Source organism: Athene noctua, chromosome 1, assembly GCF_965140245.1.
Source record: "Athene noctua chromosome 1, bAthNoc1.hap1.1, whole genome shotgun sequence".
NCBI classification, from domain to species: domain Eukaryota; kingdom Metazoa; phylum Chordata; class Aves; order Strigiformes; family Strigidae; genus Athene; species Athene noctua.
In genome coordinates this window covers 70992632-71010220 of record NC_134037.1, presented here as the reverse complement: position 1 = coordinate 71010220, position 17589 = coordinate 70992632, and the positions used below count along the sequence as shown (strand labels likewise).

General features: G+C 40.3%; 1 protein-coding gene across 5 annotated transcripts in view; it reads right to left on the bottom strand.

The window, feature by feature from the left end:
• The window catches only part of TFB1M (transcription factor B1, mitochondrial), a 33921-nt gene extending 22778 nt beyond the window's left edge, over positions 1–11143 (bottom strand). The window contains exons 1-5 of one of the 5 annotated variants that reach the window (XM_074896521.1): positions 11091–11143; positions 9773–9930; positions 8132–8283; positions 4459–4567; positions 225–376 (exon numbers count right to left, since the gene is read on the bottom strand). In XM_074896521.1, the coding sequence (XP_074752622.1) occupies positions 225–376; positions 4459–4567; positions 8132–8283; positions 9773–9905 (546 nt within the window). In that variant the 5' untranslated portion in view covers positions 9906–9930; positions 11091–11143. Of the gene's footprint in view, positions 1–224; positions 377–4458; positions 4568–4930; positions 5043–5271; positions 5353–8131; positions 8284–9772; positions 9931–10450; positions 10839–11090 lie in introns of those variants that run through there. The other 4 variants (XM_074896522.1, XM_074896523.1, XM_074896525.1 and 1 more) reach the window with 4 other exon arrangements.
• Positions 11144–17589: the final 6446 nt, after the last annotated feature.

Genomic DNA, 17589 nt, shown 5'->3' with positions numbered 1-17589 from the left:
GAGAAAATTATTAACTCAACATTAATAACTTACAGCCACACAAACTAAAAATTGAATCAACTCTTTCCTCTCTTTTTAAAGCCAACTAATATTGGCTTTGTACTTTCGAACAAGTTTAAAGCCAACTAATATTGGCTTTGTACTTTCGAACAAGAGGTTGCATGCAAACAAATTTTTGTTCAGTTTAGCATCTGTAAAATTTTGGGAAAACACTACCATCTCACCTCTGCAACTTCCTTCTGAAAAGTCAGTGTCATCTGCGTCCTGCCATAAATAAAAGGTCCATCCTTTTTGGAAACATTTTCAAGCCATCTGATGATTAGAGGAGTTGAAACACTGAAGGGCAGATTCCCAATGATATGTATATCTGGTGGCTCTGTTAACATTTGATGGAAGAAAAACAACTGTCAAGAAGTTTTGGATAAGATATTGCCATGAAAGAACAAGTAAGAAAGAACGATACGTGTGTATCAACTGAGTCTTACAATACGAAAACAATTTTATGATGCCACACCAAAATTATGCCTTTCCATTTATACTTGTCTTACACTGACAAAACTCTGTTACTATTCCCAGTAATTAGTTGGAAAAAAGTGGTTAGGTTTGGTTCTCATTTACATTTGAATAAATCAGTAGCTTTCAGCTGATTTCTGCTGATCAGTAGATTTCAGCTGAGCTACTCCAGAATAGCAGAACTCTAACAGCAAAACTACAAGAGTGTTTTTGTGATTTTAAACTATGACTATTACGTGCAGAGTAAATAGCCACACTCATCCTTCTGTCCAATACATTCCTCCCAGGGGCATTTTACTGAGTCTTCAGAATCCCCAAAACTACCTAACACAAACTGCACAGATCTCTCCTTCTGTAAAGAGTCCTCTTTAATCAAAAGGTCTTAGAGCATGTACATGACTTAGCTATAAGAAGTGATATGTATTGTTCAATTATGGATTGTATCAGTATATACATGTTTTACAACACAAAGCAGGCATTTCATTAGCAGGGATCCTTACATCTAAGCAGGAGTGCAATAGAAGTGGACAAAACAAAAGCAAGTGTGTTGTTTCTTGGATACTACAGCATTTGATAACATGAATAAGAGACGATATAAAATTTAAGCTGGTTTTCTGGCACACTTATTATGCACTTTTTAGGCTGTGATATTTCTAGGATATTTGTGATATTACACATATATTGGAAATGGCTAAGTATCTTTCTGAAACCCACCAGCCTTTCAGATTTTCATATGATAGTAATACAGGAAAAGTGTATCTTACCTCTCATTAGTTAGCTCCAAAGACAGTAACGACTTACAGGTATGTTCAAGAAAAGTACATTTTTAAAAACTGCACTACACCTTCATACATGCGTTTGCTCATAGTTTTGTTTTGTGAAGCAGTTACCTTTTGCAATGAGACAAATATGGCATGGAATTTTCAAGGTGACTATAAAGTGGCATGGTCTGTTATGTCCTAAGGACAACTTCCTCACACAACTGGTAAGTGAGCCGACGAGGGAAGGTGCCCTCCTGGACTTGCTTCTTGTGAACAGGGAAGAGCTTGTGGGAGGAGTAAAGGTTTGAGGCCATTTAGGGTGCAGTGATCATGAAATGATCGAATTTTCGATCCTTGGAGAAACAAAGAGAGGGGTTAGTAAAACTGCCACCTTAGACTTCCAGAGGCCTAACTTTGACCTGTTCAAAAGACTGATTAACAAAATCCCTTGGGAGGCTGCCTTGAAGGATACGGGAGTCCAGGAAGGCTGGACGTACTTCAAGAGAGAAATCCAAAAGGCACAGGATCAGGCTGTTCCTGTGTGCCGAAAAACAAGCAGGCAGGGAAGGAGACCGGCCTGGCTAAACAGGGACCTTTGGCTGGATCTCAAGAACAAAAGGAGAATCTATTGCCTTTGGAAGAGGGGGCAGGTCTCTCATGAAGACTCTAAAGATGTAGTGAAGTTATGCAAGGAGAACATCAGGAGAGCCAAAGTGCAGCTAGAGCTCAACTTGGCTACAGTTGCTAAAGATAATAAAAAAAGTTTCTATAAATGTAGGGAAAATCTTCCTTCTTTATTGGATGCAGAGGGAAACATGGTAACAAAGGAAGAGGAAAAGGCTGAGGTGCTCAACGCCTACTTTGCCTCAGTCTTTAGCAGTGGAACTGGCTGTTCCCTGCACACCCAGCCTCATGAGCTGGGAGATGGGGAGGGGAAGCAGACTGAGGTCAGCACAGTTGAAGAGGAGGTGGTCAGAGACCTGCTGCACCACTTGGATGCCCACAAGTCTGTGGGACCGGATGGGTTACACCCAAGGGTGCTGAAAGAGTTGGCAGATGTGCTCACCAAGCCGCTGTCCATTATTTACTGGGGAGGTCCCACTGGACTGGAGGGTGACAAATGTGACACCCATCTACAAGAGAGGCAGAAAGGACAATCCAGGAAACTATAGACCTGTCAGTCTGACCTCGGTGACAGGGAAGGTCATGGAGCAGGTCACCTTCTTGAGTGCCATTAAAAGTCATATAATGGGCAACCAGGGGATCAGGCCTAGTCAGCATGGGTTTATGAAAGGCAGGTCCTGCCTGACAAACCTGATCTCCTTTTATGACAAGGTGACCCAACCAATAGACGAGAGAAAAGCTGTGGATATTGTCTACCTGGATTTTCAAAAAGCATTCCACACAGTTCCCTGTAGGATTCTCACAGAAAAACTGGCTGCCCATGGCCTGGATGAGTGAACGCTCTGCTGGGTCAAGCACTGGCTGGATGGACGGTCCCAGAGAGCGGTGGTCAGTGGAGCTAAATCCAGCTGGCCGCCGGTCACAAGTGGCGTTCCTCAGGGCTCCATGTTGGGACCATTTCTGTTCAACATCTTTATTAATGATCTTGACAAGGACATAGAGCGTATCATCACTAAGTTTGCAGATGACACCAAGTTAAGCAGGAGTGTTGATCTGAATGAAGATAGGGAGGCACTACAGAGAGACTTGGATAGATTGGATCGGTAGGCCAATCTTAACAGGATGAGCTTCAACAAGGCAAGTGCCAGGTCCTGCACTTGGGCCACAACAACCCCATGCATGGCTACAGGCTTGGGGAGGTGTGGCTGGAGAGCTGTCTGGAAGAGAAGGATCTGGGGGTTCTAATTGACAAGCAGCTGAACATGAGCCAGCAGTGTGCCCAGGTGGCCAAGAAAGCCAACGGCATCCTGGCTTGTATTAGAAATAGTGTGACCAGCAGAAGTAGGGAGGTGATAGTCCCCCTGTACTCTGCTCTGGTGAGGCCACACCTGGAGTATTGTGTCCAGTTTTGGGCACCTCAATGAGAGAGGTATTGAGGTGCTGGAGCGAGTGCAGAGGAGGGCAACGAAGCTGGTGAAGGGCCTGGAGAACAGATCCTATGAGGAGAGATTGATGGAGCTGGGACTGTTCAGTTTGAGGAGGAGAAGGCTGAGGGGAGACCTCATCACTCTCTGCAACTACCTGAAAGGACATTGTAGAGCATCTCGTGCTGGTCTGTTCTCACAGGGAATTAGAGACAGAACAAGGGAGAACGGCTTTCAACTCCAACAGGGGAGGCTTAGACTGGACATTAGGAAAATATTTTTCTCAGAAAGTGTGGTCAGACAGTGGAATAGGCTGCCCAGGGAGGTGGTGGAGTCACCATCCCTGGATGTGTTTAAGGGTCGTTTAGATGAGATGCTGGGGGATATTGTGCAGGGGAGAATTTTGTAGAGTAGGTCTGATGGTTGGACTCAATGATTCCAAGGGTCTTTTCCAACCTGAATGGTTCTGTGAAGTCAGAAAGCAGTTTACTGTTCTTCAGGTACTGCAGACAGCAACTCTTAACTTAAAACAAGACATCTGGAAAAAGGGACTGAGAGGTCATCTCTGATTTATCTAATAATATTACATGTTTTAAAGGGAGGTGGAATTGAGTCCTGTGAGAACCTCACATTTGAAAAAACCCACAAATCTCTGATTAAATTCTACTTTTGCCAAAGTTATCTAGCTGAAACCAAAGCAATGAGAAAACTAAATTGTTGAGGACAAATTTCCTAAAAGTTCCAAAGCAAGTTACAGAAATTTCTTCAGTGGAACAGCAGCAGTGGTGGCTTCTGCCTTCTTCAAAAAGTGGAAGAAGCTAGTAAGAAAGTATATAATTTGATTTGCTTTTATACTTTCCAAGAGTCATTATTGTACAGTCAAGACCCTCGGAGGTTTGTAACTACAGAGCTCCTCACTGTTGACTAGGGTGAATCACAGAATGTCACACAAATTTCATTGTTTCGTCTTTAAGAGAGGACTATGATTCTCTGTTTCCTTCCAGAAAGGAAGAAAGGTAGCTTGTCTCTCTTCTCACCTCCAGAATGCACTAGAAGAGAGTAACACTTGCACTGAGTGAACTCCAACTCTAACTCGGAAGCCTTGAAAAGGAAGTAAACCAAATCCAAATACTAACCGTCCTCCCAGTTCTTTTTTAAGCACTTTGGAAAAGCCTTCTCCATGTTGTATGTCAGGATATCTCCATGAACAATGTGCACTTTTCCTGGAGCTGCTTCAGATAACATCTATAAGCAAGCAAGCAGAATTCAGAGTACTAACCAAACTGATATCCAGTTTCAGCCACAACAAGAATCAAACCATTGCCATATATTTATCTTCAATATACAAAAAAGTACAATAGAAGTTAAGACTGAGCACACTATTAGTAAGTACTTACTTTCAAAAAGCAAACACTAAATAAAAAATGTGATTCTGTAAACACTTACTATGCACAGCTGTAGAATTCCTAATAGGGAATTTAAACTTGAAAAGACTGCTAAGAGTCTTTTCAACAAGGACAATTAACAAACCCAGGCCACTAACAGGATCACACCTGATTTAAGTAATAATGCAAGCAGCAGCTTTTGAGAAGTTTTTAGATACATTACCTATGGAAACAAGGCTCATGTTGTATATTCTGTCTCCCCCACAGCTGTAGGGTCTACTATCCAATTTTAGGCACATGCGATACGGGGTTGCAGAAATATTCAGTAGTTTTTCCTTTTACATAAAAAAGGGGAAAAGATTCTCTTAATACTCCCTGTAGTTGTCTGAACTCACACCATTAAAAACCAAGGAGTTCCCAAAAAATGAGGGAATAAGTACTTAGCAGTAGAGAATTTTTTTTTTAAGTGTATCTTTTTAGACATAACAAAATCCACTCTGTTGTTAACTTCTCTATCCCACTTCTGCAGCTTATCTAGTATTTAATAAAGGCTGAAATACATACCCAGAACAGGCTGTGGTTTTATGACCAATTCTTTAATTTCTGGTATCAGTTTACACAACCAAAATTAGTTGTTTTTTAGTGCTGTAGCAATCTTTTCTCTTATAGTATGAAATGATGCACAAACGGCACAATTCAAAAGCAAAGTCAACTTTTAGAAAGATGGCATTTGGGGATATTTATTGTTCCTAAAATCAGAATAATGAAAAATGGCTTAAAGAACAATTTTGCTTTTGCACAGAAATCAAAATCCATAAACAGTTAAGTGGCTTAACTGCTGAAATAAACTATTCACCACTGTTAGTTCCATCTTCAATCGAATCATGTTTATATGCTCAGGGGCACAAACAGCTTTCACAGGTCTCCAAGCCAAAGGAAAGTGCTGCTTTCTCATACTGTTCACAAAATATCTGCATTGAATGTTTTTGAGTAAAAGGTTTTCTTAGCATTAAAACAGCTAAATTTTGAGTATGAAAAAAAAAAACTTAACTAAAACTTAAGTGTTCCTACATGTTTTAAGTGCAATTATTTCCAAATAGAAAAAATAAATCTAATCTCAATTCCAAACCACTTAACAGATTTTTCAGCATTACACTAGCAATTATATGGCATACAAATTCACTGATCTACCATTATTTGTCAGATCTTTCTTTGAAGCTGTTACAAATGCTGTAACAGGATGAAAGATAATGTAAGATCGATAAAGTTCAAAAATAGCTTAAGAGGAAGCAGACAGCTGCCTACACAATAATGGATTAACATATGTTATATTGTTTTTTAAATAATGGTTCTCATCTTAGGAGGAGTTTGGGGTTTTTTTAAGTATCACACTTAACATAAACGAGCACTGCATTTAATTTGTGAGCAGAAAATTACAGTTGTATATTTCGAATTTGAAATAAAGACTCGGAAACCCACTGAAACTATCTCCCCTTTAAGGCCAATGTGCGCAGCTAACAGCTCCAGGAGCTGTTGCATGCCAAGAACATGAGCCAAGTGATTCTCCATCATACAAATCCTCCCATTCTTCACGCATAACCAAAAAGGCAAAAAGAAAACATAAAAGGCATAATTTAAAAAATAAAATGGTGCTCCTGGAAGAATTCTATATTCAACCCACTCTCTGGCTGAGAGCACCCTTTCTCTCTGTGTAAATCTTTCCAGGCTAACAAATATCAGGGCATATGGAGGTTGTGATTCCTTAAGAATGAGACAGAACTGACAGAACCCTAGCTGGTGTACTTTTACTCTGTACATACACATTCTTTACTATATTTCAGTTTTGCAGTAAAGAGGATTCCAGCTTCAGTTTGTGACAGATCACAGCCTGAAAAAGGTAATGAAAAAAGCTGCATGCTTTACATCAGTGATTTTACAAGTATCAGGTAAGTAACGGTCCCCAATTATTAATCACTAACATTTCTGTTACTCGAATCTCAACCCTTGTATGGGCATTTGATTTTGATAGAGCTTTTAACGGGAAACCATTACAGGTATTACAACTCACATTATCACAAAAGATACATTCTGTTGTGTCATCTTATTAGGAGGGGAAAAAAAGGTACCAAATTTAACACAACGGATGCAACATATTTCTTCATTCACATCCACTGTTACCAAGTTAGAGCATCTTTATATTCAATAACCTCACTCAGACGTATTTATTTCTACTGTGAGGAGGTTGCTAATTAAAAATAATGACTAACATTAAGTCACTTGAAAAGTAAAGATAATTACATACCAAGAGCTCATTACAGACCCTGAAAAGTATACTTTTATTCAGAGAAATCTGTTGTAGTGGCTGTTTCTTGAAAGATCAGGAAAATTGTATAAGTACTTAAAAAACTGGTAACTAAAGCAAGTATCATTTACTCTCAAATTCTCTCCAATCTCAAACCAGTTCTTAAAATTCAAACAAAAATGCAGATTTGCCCCCACTCAAGAAAAGTGAAAACATAGTTTTCATGCTTTGTAAGGTAAAGATGGCATACTGTAAATTATCAATGGCTAACCTTACAAAGACATAGTTACACACATATTCAGGTTTAAGAATATAAGCAATTTTGTTCGTATCTTACATTGGTTTTGACCTACAAAAAGATGGTAGCAGTTCCCAAGTAAACTACCTATTTATTTTCACTGTTGATTTACTACAGAAGACACAGTGTAATATAAGGAAAGCCCTCTGAATTGCTACAATCTGAGATTGTAGAGGCACAAGAAAAACAGTCATATCTGAAGAGCTTTTGGACTCGCTTTTCTTGCTAGATTTATACAGCTAAATTCCATAAACATGGAAATAACAGCAACACAAGCAGATGGCATTTGAAAAACGGCACAGTGACTTGTGAACTTATACCAACTTTAAAAGAAATGAACAAAAGTTTTAGAGTGTTTTTCTTTAACTGTAAAATAAATGCTTGCTTTATTCTTCTGTATCTGGATGTTAATCCACATTGAACTGTATTAGCTAGACATACACTTTCACAATTTTATAAACTTTAAAGCACATTAGGATTAAAATTAAAAATAAGACCAAAGAACATCATGTTCAGCCTTCAAACTATTATTTCACCTGCAATGCACCCGAAATGTCTCAACCTGAAAAAAAACAGACAGGCCTCAGCATTAACTCAGTTGCAGGATAAGGTCCTAAGGGATCAGGCCTATGAGAAAGCAGCAGCAGTTAACTGCTATACTGTGAATTTTCATCTTCACGCAAATGGTAGCTCTGGTTTAAGCCAAAGAAGCAAACCTATTTTCAATGCTGACATCTCAACATCTTAAGAACACTTCTATGTTCTTAAGATGTTCTTACTCAACGTTGTGAATACATTTATAAAAATTATTCTCCAGTTGGTACCTTCAATCCTGGAATAAATCGAGCATCTTTTTCGATTAAAAGGAGTTGTTCAACACCAGCACTGAGAATGGATCTGGTAATTCCTCCTGGCCCAGGGCCCACTTCACAAACATGGGCATTTTTCAGCTCGCCAGCTTGTCTCACTAACTTGTCTGCAAGACACAAAGAACATACTAAGCCTTTATTCTCCAGAAGATCCAGCTCACAAAGATAAACTCATTGTTTATTGTTAAAGCACAAGCATGCTTATCTCTGAACAGACACCAACAGTGACACATCCCAATCAAATGATGGTGCGCCTGCTAGACTGCACAGAATTCAGATTTGTTTCATACAAGATATGGTCAACTATTTAAAAAATACTATTTTCAGTTTAATATCTTTAATATACGTTATTCCTCATCACAGAATCAAATAAAAAGAGAATATTACTTCTCATCTGTAAACCAGCAGTACTATTCTCCTGCAAGTAAGCACTTGTGCTCAATGTCATAAAATCTCACAACTTAACCTTACAAAGGTATTTCATTACAGTAACTGTTTCAAGGAAATTTAAGAAGTAAAAAAGACACAGTGAAGCTCTACCAAGACTGCAGTATGTACAGAGCAATTTTGAGGGATGAGCTGGAGTAAAGTAAGAGTTGGAATACAGGCAACTGGTAGTTATAGGAAGTGGGGAACTTGAAAGGTAGGGAAAGAATATCTGTACATGAGTGGAATGATACAACACTGGAAGGTATAACAGCCAAGAAAGAAAACAGATTAAGGATTAAAAACGTAGCTAATGAAACAAAGGGATCCTTAGGAAGATGCTGAGAGAAATTATCATGCTCACTCCATAACTTCTTGAGTAAATAAGAAGTATCTGAAGACTTGTCTACTTGTAAGGTTTTACTAAACGCATGCAGACATTTTTGTTCCAGGATAAGAGTACAGTTGTTCAGGAAGTGGAACTGAGTTTCATGTTCATATCCTAAATCTTGATCAACCTGAATCTTCAAATGTAATCCAGTCATCAGCTACATGAAGCTGCACATTTATTACTGCAAAACCCAGCCACCACTAGGGCAGTAAAGAAATCCACCACTTATCGAAGTGTGCCAGCTTTGTCACCCATTACTGACATGAAGCTGGAGAAAACGGAATGGTTCAAAACAATGTAACTGGTTCAAAAATGCTGGAACATTTCAGATAAACTGAGACAAACGACCTTCCCAACCACAGTATATAGTAAGTTAAACTGCACAATGAACTACAGTACTTTCTATGATACATAACAACCTGAAAGAAATACTAATTTTTGAATCAAATTTATAAACTATTATAGTACCTGAATGATAAAATTACTACTAAGGCTTAGAAGTTTACATTTCAATCAATAATCCATGTTTTATATAGGAATGTAGTTTCTACCTAAAAACTACACTATAATTTATAAAGAAACACATTTTCTAGGCATTTACAAGTAAAATCAATTTGTCTAAGCTAAAACTACTTTAAAGGTTTACTACTGAGCTGCCATTAGTTTGACAGATGTCATCGTGTAAGCATCATCTCCCTGGCTAGCTAGAATCTGGGTTCTGAAGAAAACCAGTATGTATGTTTCACAGCAGCTAAAAATATTAGAATAAAATGTTTAACCTGTCAATCGCAAATCCAGTAGAAAGTTCTGAGAAAGTTGTTTCCGTGCCTTAAGGCGAAATAGTTTAATAATCTCTCCAACCGTTGGCAGGGGAGGTAGACGGAAAGCTGCTACCTTCCCTGGAACCGCCATAAGACAACACTCTTGTTCCTTCCTCCTAGAGATATTGAAAAGATTATTCTAGTACATGCAATAAATTCTAACATGCTTAATATTAAAACCACTACTAAGTCTACAAAGCATGACACGATTTACAAATCATTATACGTGCTAAATTTTCAACATCAATATTTTGACTATCATGTGCAGTGCTTATGCTCTGCATGTATTTGTAGGATTTGGGCAAGTCTTATTTTGTAGCTTTGCCAAAACATCAGTGTAAAACAAAACCCCCTCACAATTGTTCAATGTCACTCTTTCATTCCTTTAGAAAAAGAATCATTAAGGATGATCTGCTTGAATCCACAGCATCAGGTAAGAACAGAACATATGTAACTGAGGTGTCCCTGAAGAAGAATTAAAATATTTTATTACTGATCCACCTGCTTTTCTCAGTAGAGGTAAAGATAGGAAGCCCAAGTGTAAGCAATGGCATGAGCTAATTTAAAAAAATTTTACAAGCCTCTTTTCACTTTCAGCCTGACAGGACAAAATGTTGCATCTCCCTCTGCTTGCACCTGCCAGCCTCAGCCTCACCGCGCCCACAGGCTCCAGCACGGAGCGCTCGCAGTCACGGCGTGGCAGCAGGGCCCGCCACCCAAGGAGAGCTGCTGCTTTCCGAGCTGCCACCCAAGCCGCAGCGGACCACCCCACGACAGGCCGCCTTCGGTCTCAGCGGCCTCACGACAGGGCTAAGGGGGGCAAAGCCGCGGCCCGGCGAGACCAGCAGGCGGGCAGGCGGCGGCACCATGACGGCCCCTGCCACGGACAGCGCTGTCACCAGCGCGCTCGCACCCAAAGGAGCACGACCCGCTCCTCTCCTCCAGAGGGCTGGGGCAGCCCGGCCATCGCTCGGCGGCAGCGGGGTTCCCCCCACCGCCCTGCCCAGCGGCCCCAACCCCGGCCGCCGCCCCATGCCCCCGCCTTGGCCGCGCATGCTCCCAGGGACACCCAGCGCGGCCGGCTGCGCAGGCGCAGAAGCCGCCAGCATGGCTGAGGAAGCGGGGCCGCGCAAGGTCCAGGGGAGGAGCAGAGCGGGGCACCGCATGGAGCCACCGCCTGGACGGAGGCGCCATGCGGACGGACACACTTTTTCTCCCTCTACTTTTGCGAAAAGGAAACCCCAGCGCGACACCCCGCAGCGCCGCCATTCCTTACGGTGCGGAGAGGGAGAGAACCCGGAAGAGGAAGTGCCGCTCCGCTGCCGCGGGGGCGGATCCTTCAAGGCGCATGCGCGTGCTCGGCGCCCTAATTGGTTCCGCGTCCCGGGAGGGAGAGGCCACGCATGCGCCCGCGGCGGGTGGGCGCCACCGTCGCCCCCGGGGCACGCATGCGCGGTGCGAAATGGTGTTCGGCTGGCAAGGGTGCTGGCGGCTCTTGCGGGTCGATGTGGTCACGGAGCGGCCCTGCCAGCTCGGGCCGGCCTCGGAGGCCTTTCTGTACCCACAGCGTGAACCCTTCAGGTTTCATTTTCCTGCTGCTTCTGCGGCTGCCAGGGAGGGTTCCTGTAGCGTCTGCGCAGGAGGCCCAGAGCAAGGCCTCGTTGGAGCTGTAGGCTCTGCTGGCGGGGATGGGCCGCTGTCGTGAGCCTGAAATGGCAGTGACTCTGGATGTGCCTAACCACGGCAGAGGTGATCCTAGGCAGTAAAAAAGCCAGCGTTGGTGGTCATCGTTGGTTAAAGTGTAGTTTATCCATTTCTGTGGGAACTCGATTTGTCTGATACCCTTTCAGATAGGTAGAACTGTTACCTTCAGGCTCCCGAATAGGCACATGCATGTTCATGGTATGTTTTCAAACGACACATAGTGGAATGGGAATGCAGGTTCACAGACTTGCTGATCAGACTGTAATTGAGTTGGATTTCTATATTTGCAGTGGAGGTTGGTTGGTTTTTTTTTAGTTTGAGCCAATTGCTAGGCTATTTTTCAGCTGGTCTGGATACTGCACAGGTGTCTGACTCTGCTCATTTCTGTGTATGAAGATTTAATTTTAAGAGTATGATCTGAACCTGTCGTTTGTTTGTTTTGAAAAGATGACTGCTTCTATGTTTCTGTATAAAGTTTTTTCCAGTTGGAGTCATACAACATGCATGTCTTCATCTGGCTGGGAAATGAGTACTGAAGGAACAGATTTAATAATAGTGTTCTTGGGAGTAGTTATATAAACTGAAAAAATGCATGCTGCAAGAGAATTTTAGCTGCAATATACTGTACCAACATATAAGTACATCTGTTCATATGTATGTGCCTGTGTATTTATATCTGTGTATATATTCTTAAAATACTGTCCAGTTTTGCTCATCCTAAAATTCACTGGTAGCATCAGAAGCCATTTTGGCAGAGTATTTCAGTGATATCTTTTGTCATGGTGGATTAAGGAAGTTCCCTTCTACACAGCACGTTTTGAGCAACTTGGATTTTAAGGTTATTTTTCCATTTTGCCTTTATAATTCCCTGCTTGATTATTATGTCAGTGCAAGTGAATACTAAGAAGTTTCTAGAAATCTCAACAGTTACTAAAAAGCCACGGACAATCAAGGATGTTGTTACGTAGATATAGGAAAATGAAGACATTAAAGGATTTGTGAAAAGTAACTCCTCACTCAGGATAATTAGTGGGTGTAATTCTAAATAGCTTTGTGCATTAGACATAGCTTCAGCCATCAATAGCCTTTTCTAGTTAAATAATAACAATTTATTTTAGTGTTGTCCTGTGTAGAATTAAGTGGAAGAATGTTGATACACAATATCTGCATCAATATCTCTTTACAGATACAGGTTCAGTTGTGTTCTGAGACCCATCAGTTTTATCACAGTTGAAACCTATTCATATGAGATAAATAATACATGTGTGAACATTTAATAGGAATGTTAATAGGAAAGTGGCCACACTTAAAAATGAAAATGGATCTAATTATGCAGTCATTAAAAACAGGAAACTGCAGTTGGTGTAAATAAAAAAAGGAGCAGGCCCAGGGTTTATTATTTACATACAGTGGAATATTGCAATAAAAACTGTGGTCCTAATCTTACCTGAAACACTGGAGTTTTCAGTTTGTGGGCTATAAAGTATTTGTCTTAATATAGATTATTTAAATATAAAGTAATGATAAATGAAATATAAAATGTAAGCTCCACCTGTTGGTGAAAATGTGGGATTTCAAATTAAATTTGTTACTTTGCCCAGTTCCAAAAGGGCTTTATGAGAAAATAATGGTGATTTTCCTACTTAAAATCTGAAGAAATTTGAAGGAATATGGACTGGTTCTTAAGAGGAGCAAGTGTGAAAATGGCATGGGATGAATCAGCTTTATGACCAGCTGAGGCACCCAGGCTATGTTAACTCTAAAGCAAAAAAGATGCCAGTTTAAAAGTTTTTCTAAATACATAAAAAATTTTTTAAGAATGCATTTCATACCTGATTGTCTCTAAGACTGACTTTTTCATCTTGCAACCTCAAGTCTACTCAGTCTTTGTATACAAATACTGTTCTGTCATAGTTAAAAGTACAAGCTCTTTCTTGATTAGATGCACATATAGCAGTTTCCAATTTTTTTATGTGGCCATAACTCTTATTGTAATAATAACAAGATATAATAGATTTATACTTAAGTACTTGAAAGAAATATAGCAATCTGTGCTAATAGGTCTACTTGTAGAAAAATTTTGGTAGAAAAATCACTTGCTAAAATAATATTTCCAGTTTATATTTGACATGTTTTCCAGACTCCTGAAGTAGCTATAGGGGTAGCAGTGTATGGGTTGGAGAGTCAAGGTGGCCCCTAAAACTCATGAAGGGAAAGTGGATGAGTTGAGCCTTAATTCATCACATCATTGGGTCATTTATAGAAGATGCCTACAACTAAGTTTTGCATATTCTGTAAGAGGAGAAGTGAGCCTTTCGAATTTTCATCTGCTTATCCTAGCCCTGTTGTTCCTCTGCAGGTTACATAGGGCCTGCAGGAAGAGCACTTCCTTCTTATGGTCCTCACAAAGTTCACAGAGTAGATGTGAGAAAAAGAAACTAGAAGGAATTTTTCCATTTCTGTGAATGCCTCACACCCACCCTGTGACTCTCCAGCCTCTTAATGGAAAATGGTTTCTCCTTTGACATGTTGGAATTGTCACTGGAAGACACTTCTGATTATGTGCCTCTAAGTCTGCAGGAAGAAGATCTACTACTAGCTACTGGAAGATCTTCTGCATTACTCTAGCTATTGTGTCGCATCTCAAGCTCTGCCACTGTTAAAAAGGTGGCCTTCTAATGACCTGCACACTGTATGTGAACCGTTTGTTTTCCAGAGTTCACTGTCCAGAAGAGAACCTTGAGGAGTCATTGTGGTGCCACTGACAAGGCAGTGACCCATAAGTGGGGAGATAAAGATTTTGTTCCCACCTGTCCCAATGATGTGTGTGATTGTTGGGAGGTACTGTGCATTCCTCTGTACATTCACTGCCTTATAGCTGTCTTACCTGCTTTGAATGTAAGGTCTTTGGTGACAGAACCGACTTTCTGACATTTGTGTAACAACAAAGGGTTATGAGCACCATGTACAGGACAGTCCTTAAGTATGTAGAAAGCAGCTGGAATATGGAGAGCACTACTTTGAACGACAATAACAAAACTTTAATGACCCCTCAAGTTAGGCTTTGGACAATGACATTTTGATGCTGGAGCTCAGCCCAAGAATCTATTAAGTTTTTAATCTATTTTCTTCCCTTCTTCCAGGGTGAGAGCAGTTGACAGAAAAATAAAATAATACAGAATTTTGGAATGCTGGTGAAATACTTTATTTTGAGAATGGCAGGAATCCACCATCTGACTGACTTAATCATTCAATTCTGTCTTGACCTTGGAGACATAGCATGTTTTGAAACCAATGAAACATTCAGCACATTTTCCACAGATCAGATAAATGCCAGGGAAAGATAAACTGGGCATCTGAAGCAGCTCAGATTCAGGTCCTGAGATTAGTTGTGCAGAGACACCCTTATGGGATCACTTGGAGTTCTTTTTTTGACTGCAGCTTTAGTTCAGGTTCACCTGCCAGCATTGCAAGGTTTGAAAGAAAAGTTGCAACCTTAAGTATGAAAAAGCATGTGCACCAGTGGAAAGCTTGCACAGTAATTGTAGAATTTCAGTAGCAATTTCAATTTTCAATTTTACAGACTTGCTGAGCTTATTCATAGATTCTAATTATTTACTGGTTCTAAGTTCAGGTTGTTACAACTTAAAAATAACCCCCTCTAAAAGTATGTACGTTATTACTGACCTAAAATGATTGTGTTGCTTGGGATTGTTACTAGTGTTATGTTATAGTATCATGTTGTAGAAAACAGCATTCACACATGCTCTTGAAATGACACACTCCATTTGAATTCTGAGACAAATCTATTTGACAGTTATTTTGCATCAGCTTAAGGTAAATAAGATGAGAAGTTGTAAATGGCCAGATGCATTGAAAAATTATGAGGAAATGTAACACCCCAAAGAGTTTAGATAGATACAGAAAATCTTTTCTACCCTGCTGGAAGTATTTTCATACCACAAGGCCTCTATTCTTCAGCTTGTTCTCAAAGACACTGTTTTCTATTGTTTGTTAAAATAAAATGTTGATTATTTCTGTTCTATTATTTCTATGATCTCATAAGGATCTTCAAGAGATTTTAGGAGCCCATTGCACCAGGCACTGTACAAACAAGTGACTGTCCTCCCTCAGGGAAACTTCTGTGACCAGATAAAATGCTGAAGAAAATAAATTAGCAAATGGGAAAAAGTTTCGGTAAGATAACAGCAGAGAGATGTACATTTGCATAGTCACAGTAATTTTAGAAGCCACAGGCTGCAAAAAAAGCGCAAAACTGTCATGAAACGTTTTCAGTATTAACTCTGTAGAGGATCTGTAAGATGGTTTCTTGCTCTTTGATGGTGGAGGCAATGCATTTTAGCATACCTTTTTTGAACTGTATGTTCTGCTCAGTGCAATGGTTATATTCAGTGTGAAATAAACTGGAATATTATTACATCCATTTCTTCCCCTAGAGCAAAACAATCCAGTTATGGGGAAAATGTTCCTACTTTTGTCAGTCTACCACTGTCGATTCATCAGGCCACATTATGATCAAGAACAGTATTTTCCTTGTTACCGCTTCAGTAATGTTGTGTAGCAAAAACTAAACACTCAAGGAACAAAGACTTCCTGTTAACAGAAAATCTGGCAGAAATTTCTGTCCAGACTGCTGAGTTCTTTCCTAACATAACTCAGGAAGTACAAAGATCCATGGCTTTCAGTATTGCCACAGCAGATGTCTAAAAATCATTATATTTATTTTAAAACATTAGAATTTCTTTTAATGCTTGATTCTGCTGATGTGCCTTTTGATTTGTGAGCTGTTTAATCTACTTGGGCAACATTGTCAAGCTCTAGCTGTAGCCATCCACTAGAAAGTTTATTTTTAGTTGACAGTTTTGATTTCCACTTGATCATATCATTCTAAGTGCTAGGACATTTGGAAGGGATATCACGTAGTGCAAAGTTTGAGGTGAAATTTTAGGAATGCCAGGATTCAGGAGAATCAAGACTACTCTCACTTACATTATCTGCTCACCTCTATTGAAATAGGGATTTACACACTGCAGGCAGGACCCAAAAATGCAGACCCAGACTGAGCACTGCAAGCTGCTGCACTATTAGCACCCTTATCATGGGGAATTGTATAGCATTATGAAACATTGATGTTCTAGTGAGCTTGGTCATGTTCACCCAGCACTCAAGTCTGCATCCTGGAGAATGTTCCTATGAGGGTAATAGCTGTTTGCATCTTAATTAGGCTCTCTAGCAGAGTATTTTCAAAATTGATGGTCCAGTTTTAAGCATGAAGTATCCCTAAGTTAAAGAAAAAAAAAGAGTAAAAGCTTTCTTACTGCTTTCAACAGCTCCCACAAAGAATTTAATTCAAAGTACAGGATATATCAGCTGAAGCCCAGACTTTTATACTCTGGTTGTGTATCATGAAAAATGAATACAAAATTACATGGACCTCTGAGAAGCACATGAAATGTGTACTGTCACACAGGTAACAGTGTTCATCATCACACTATCACCATCTATGCCTCCTTTGCAACAATCTAATTTATGGTCTTACAAAACCCAGGCAAGGACAGGGAGCAGCACAGAGGCTGTATGTTCCCCATGAGGGGGGATCACAAAGCAGGCTCTATCCCTGGGTTTTCCTTTCCTGCTGCTACATTTTCTGCAGGACAGTTTAAAAACATGTTTACCTCATCTGGACTTGCTGGACAATATGTTCAAGTTAGATGAGGTCCTTGAAGTCCTCCTCCTTTGCTTCTGTCGGACAAATCAGTTGCTGCCTGGTCCCTCAGAAATAAGCATTTAGAAATGTCTTATACCTGTGGTGGGTTATTTATGCTCTCAGGAAAGGTGATATTCAGAAAATACAGAGAGGAAACCTCTTAGCTTCAGTTCTCTAGCTTCTGTCTTTCAAGTACAGAGGTGGGAGAGGCATCTTTGAGCTTGAAGATGGAAGAATTTCTGTCTTCAGAATGCAGGAAGGGGATTTTTAAAATGCAGAAGGCAAAAACTTCAGGGCATGACTATTGGACCAAGCTCTCTGGCCACTGGGTGCCACTCTTGTT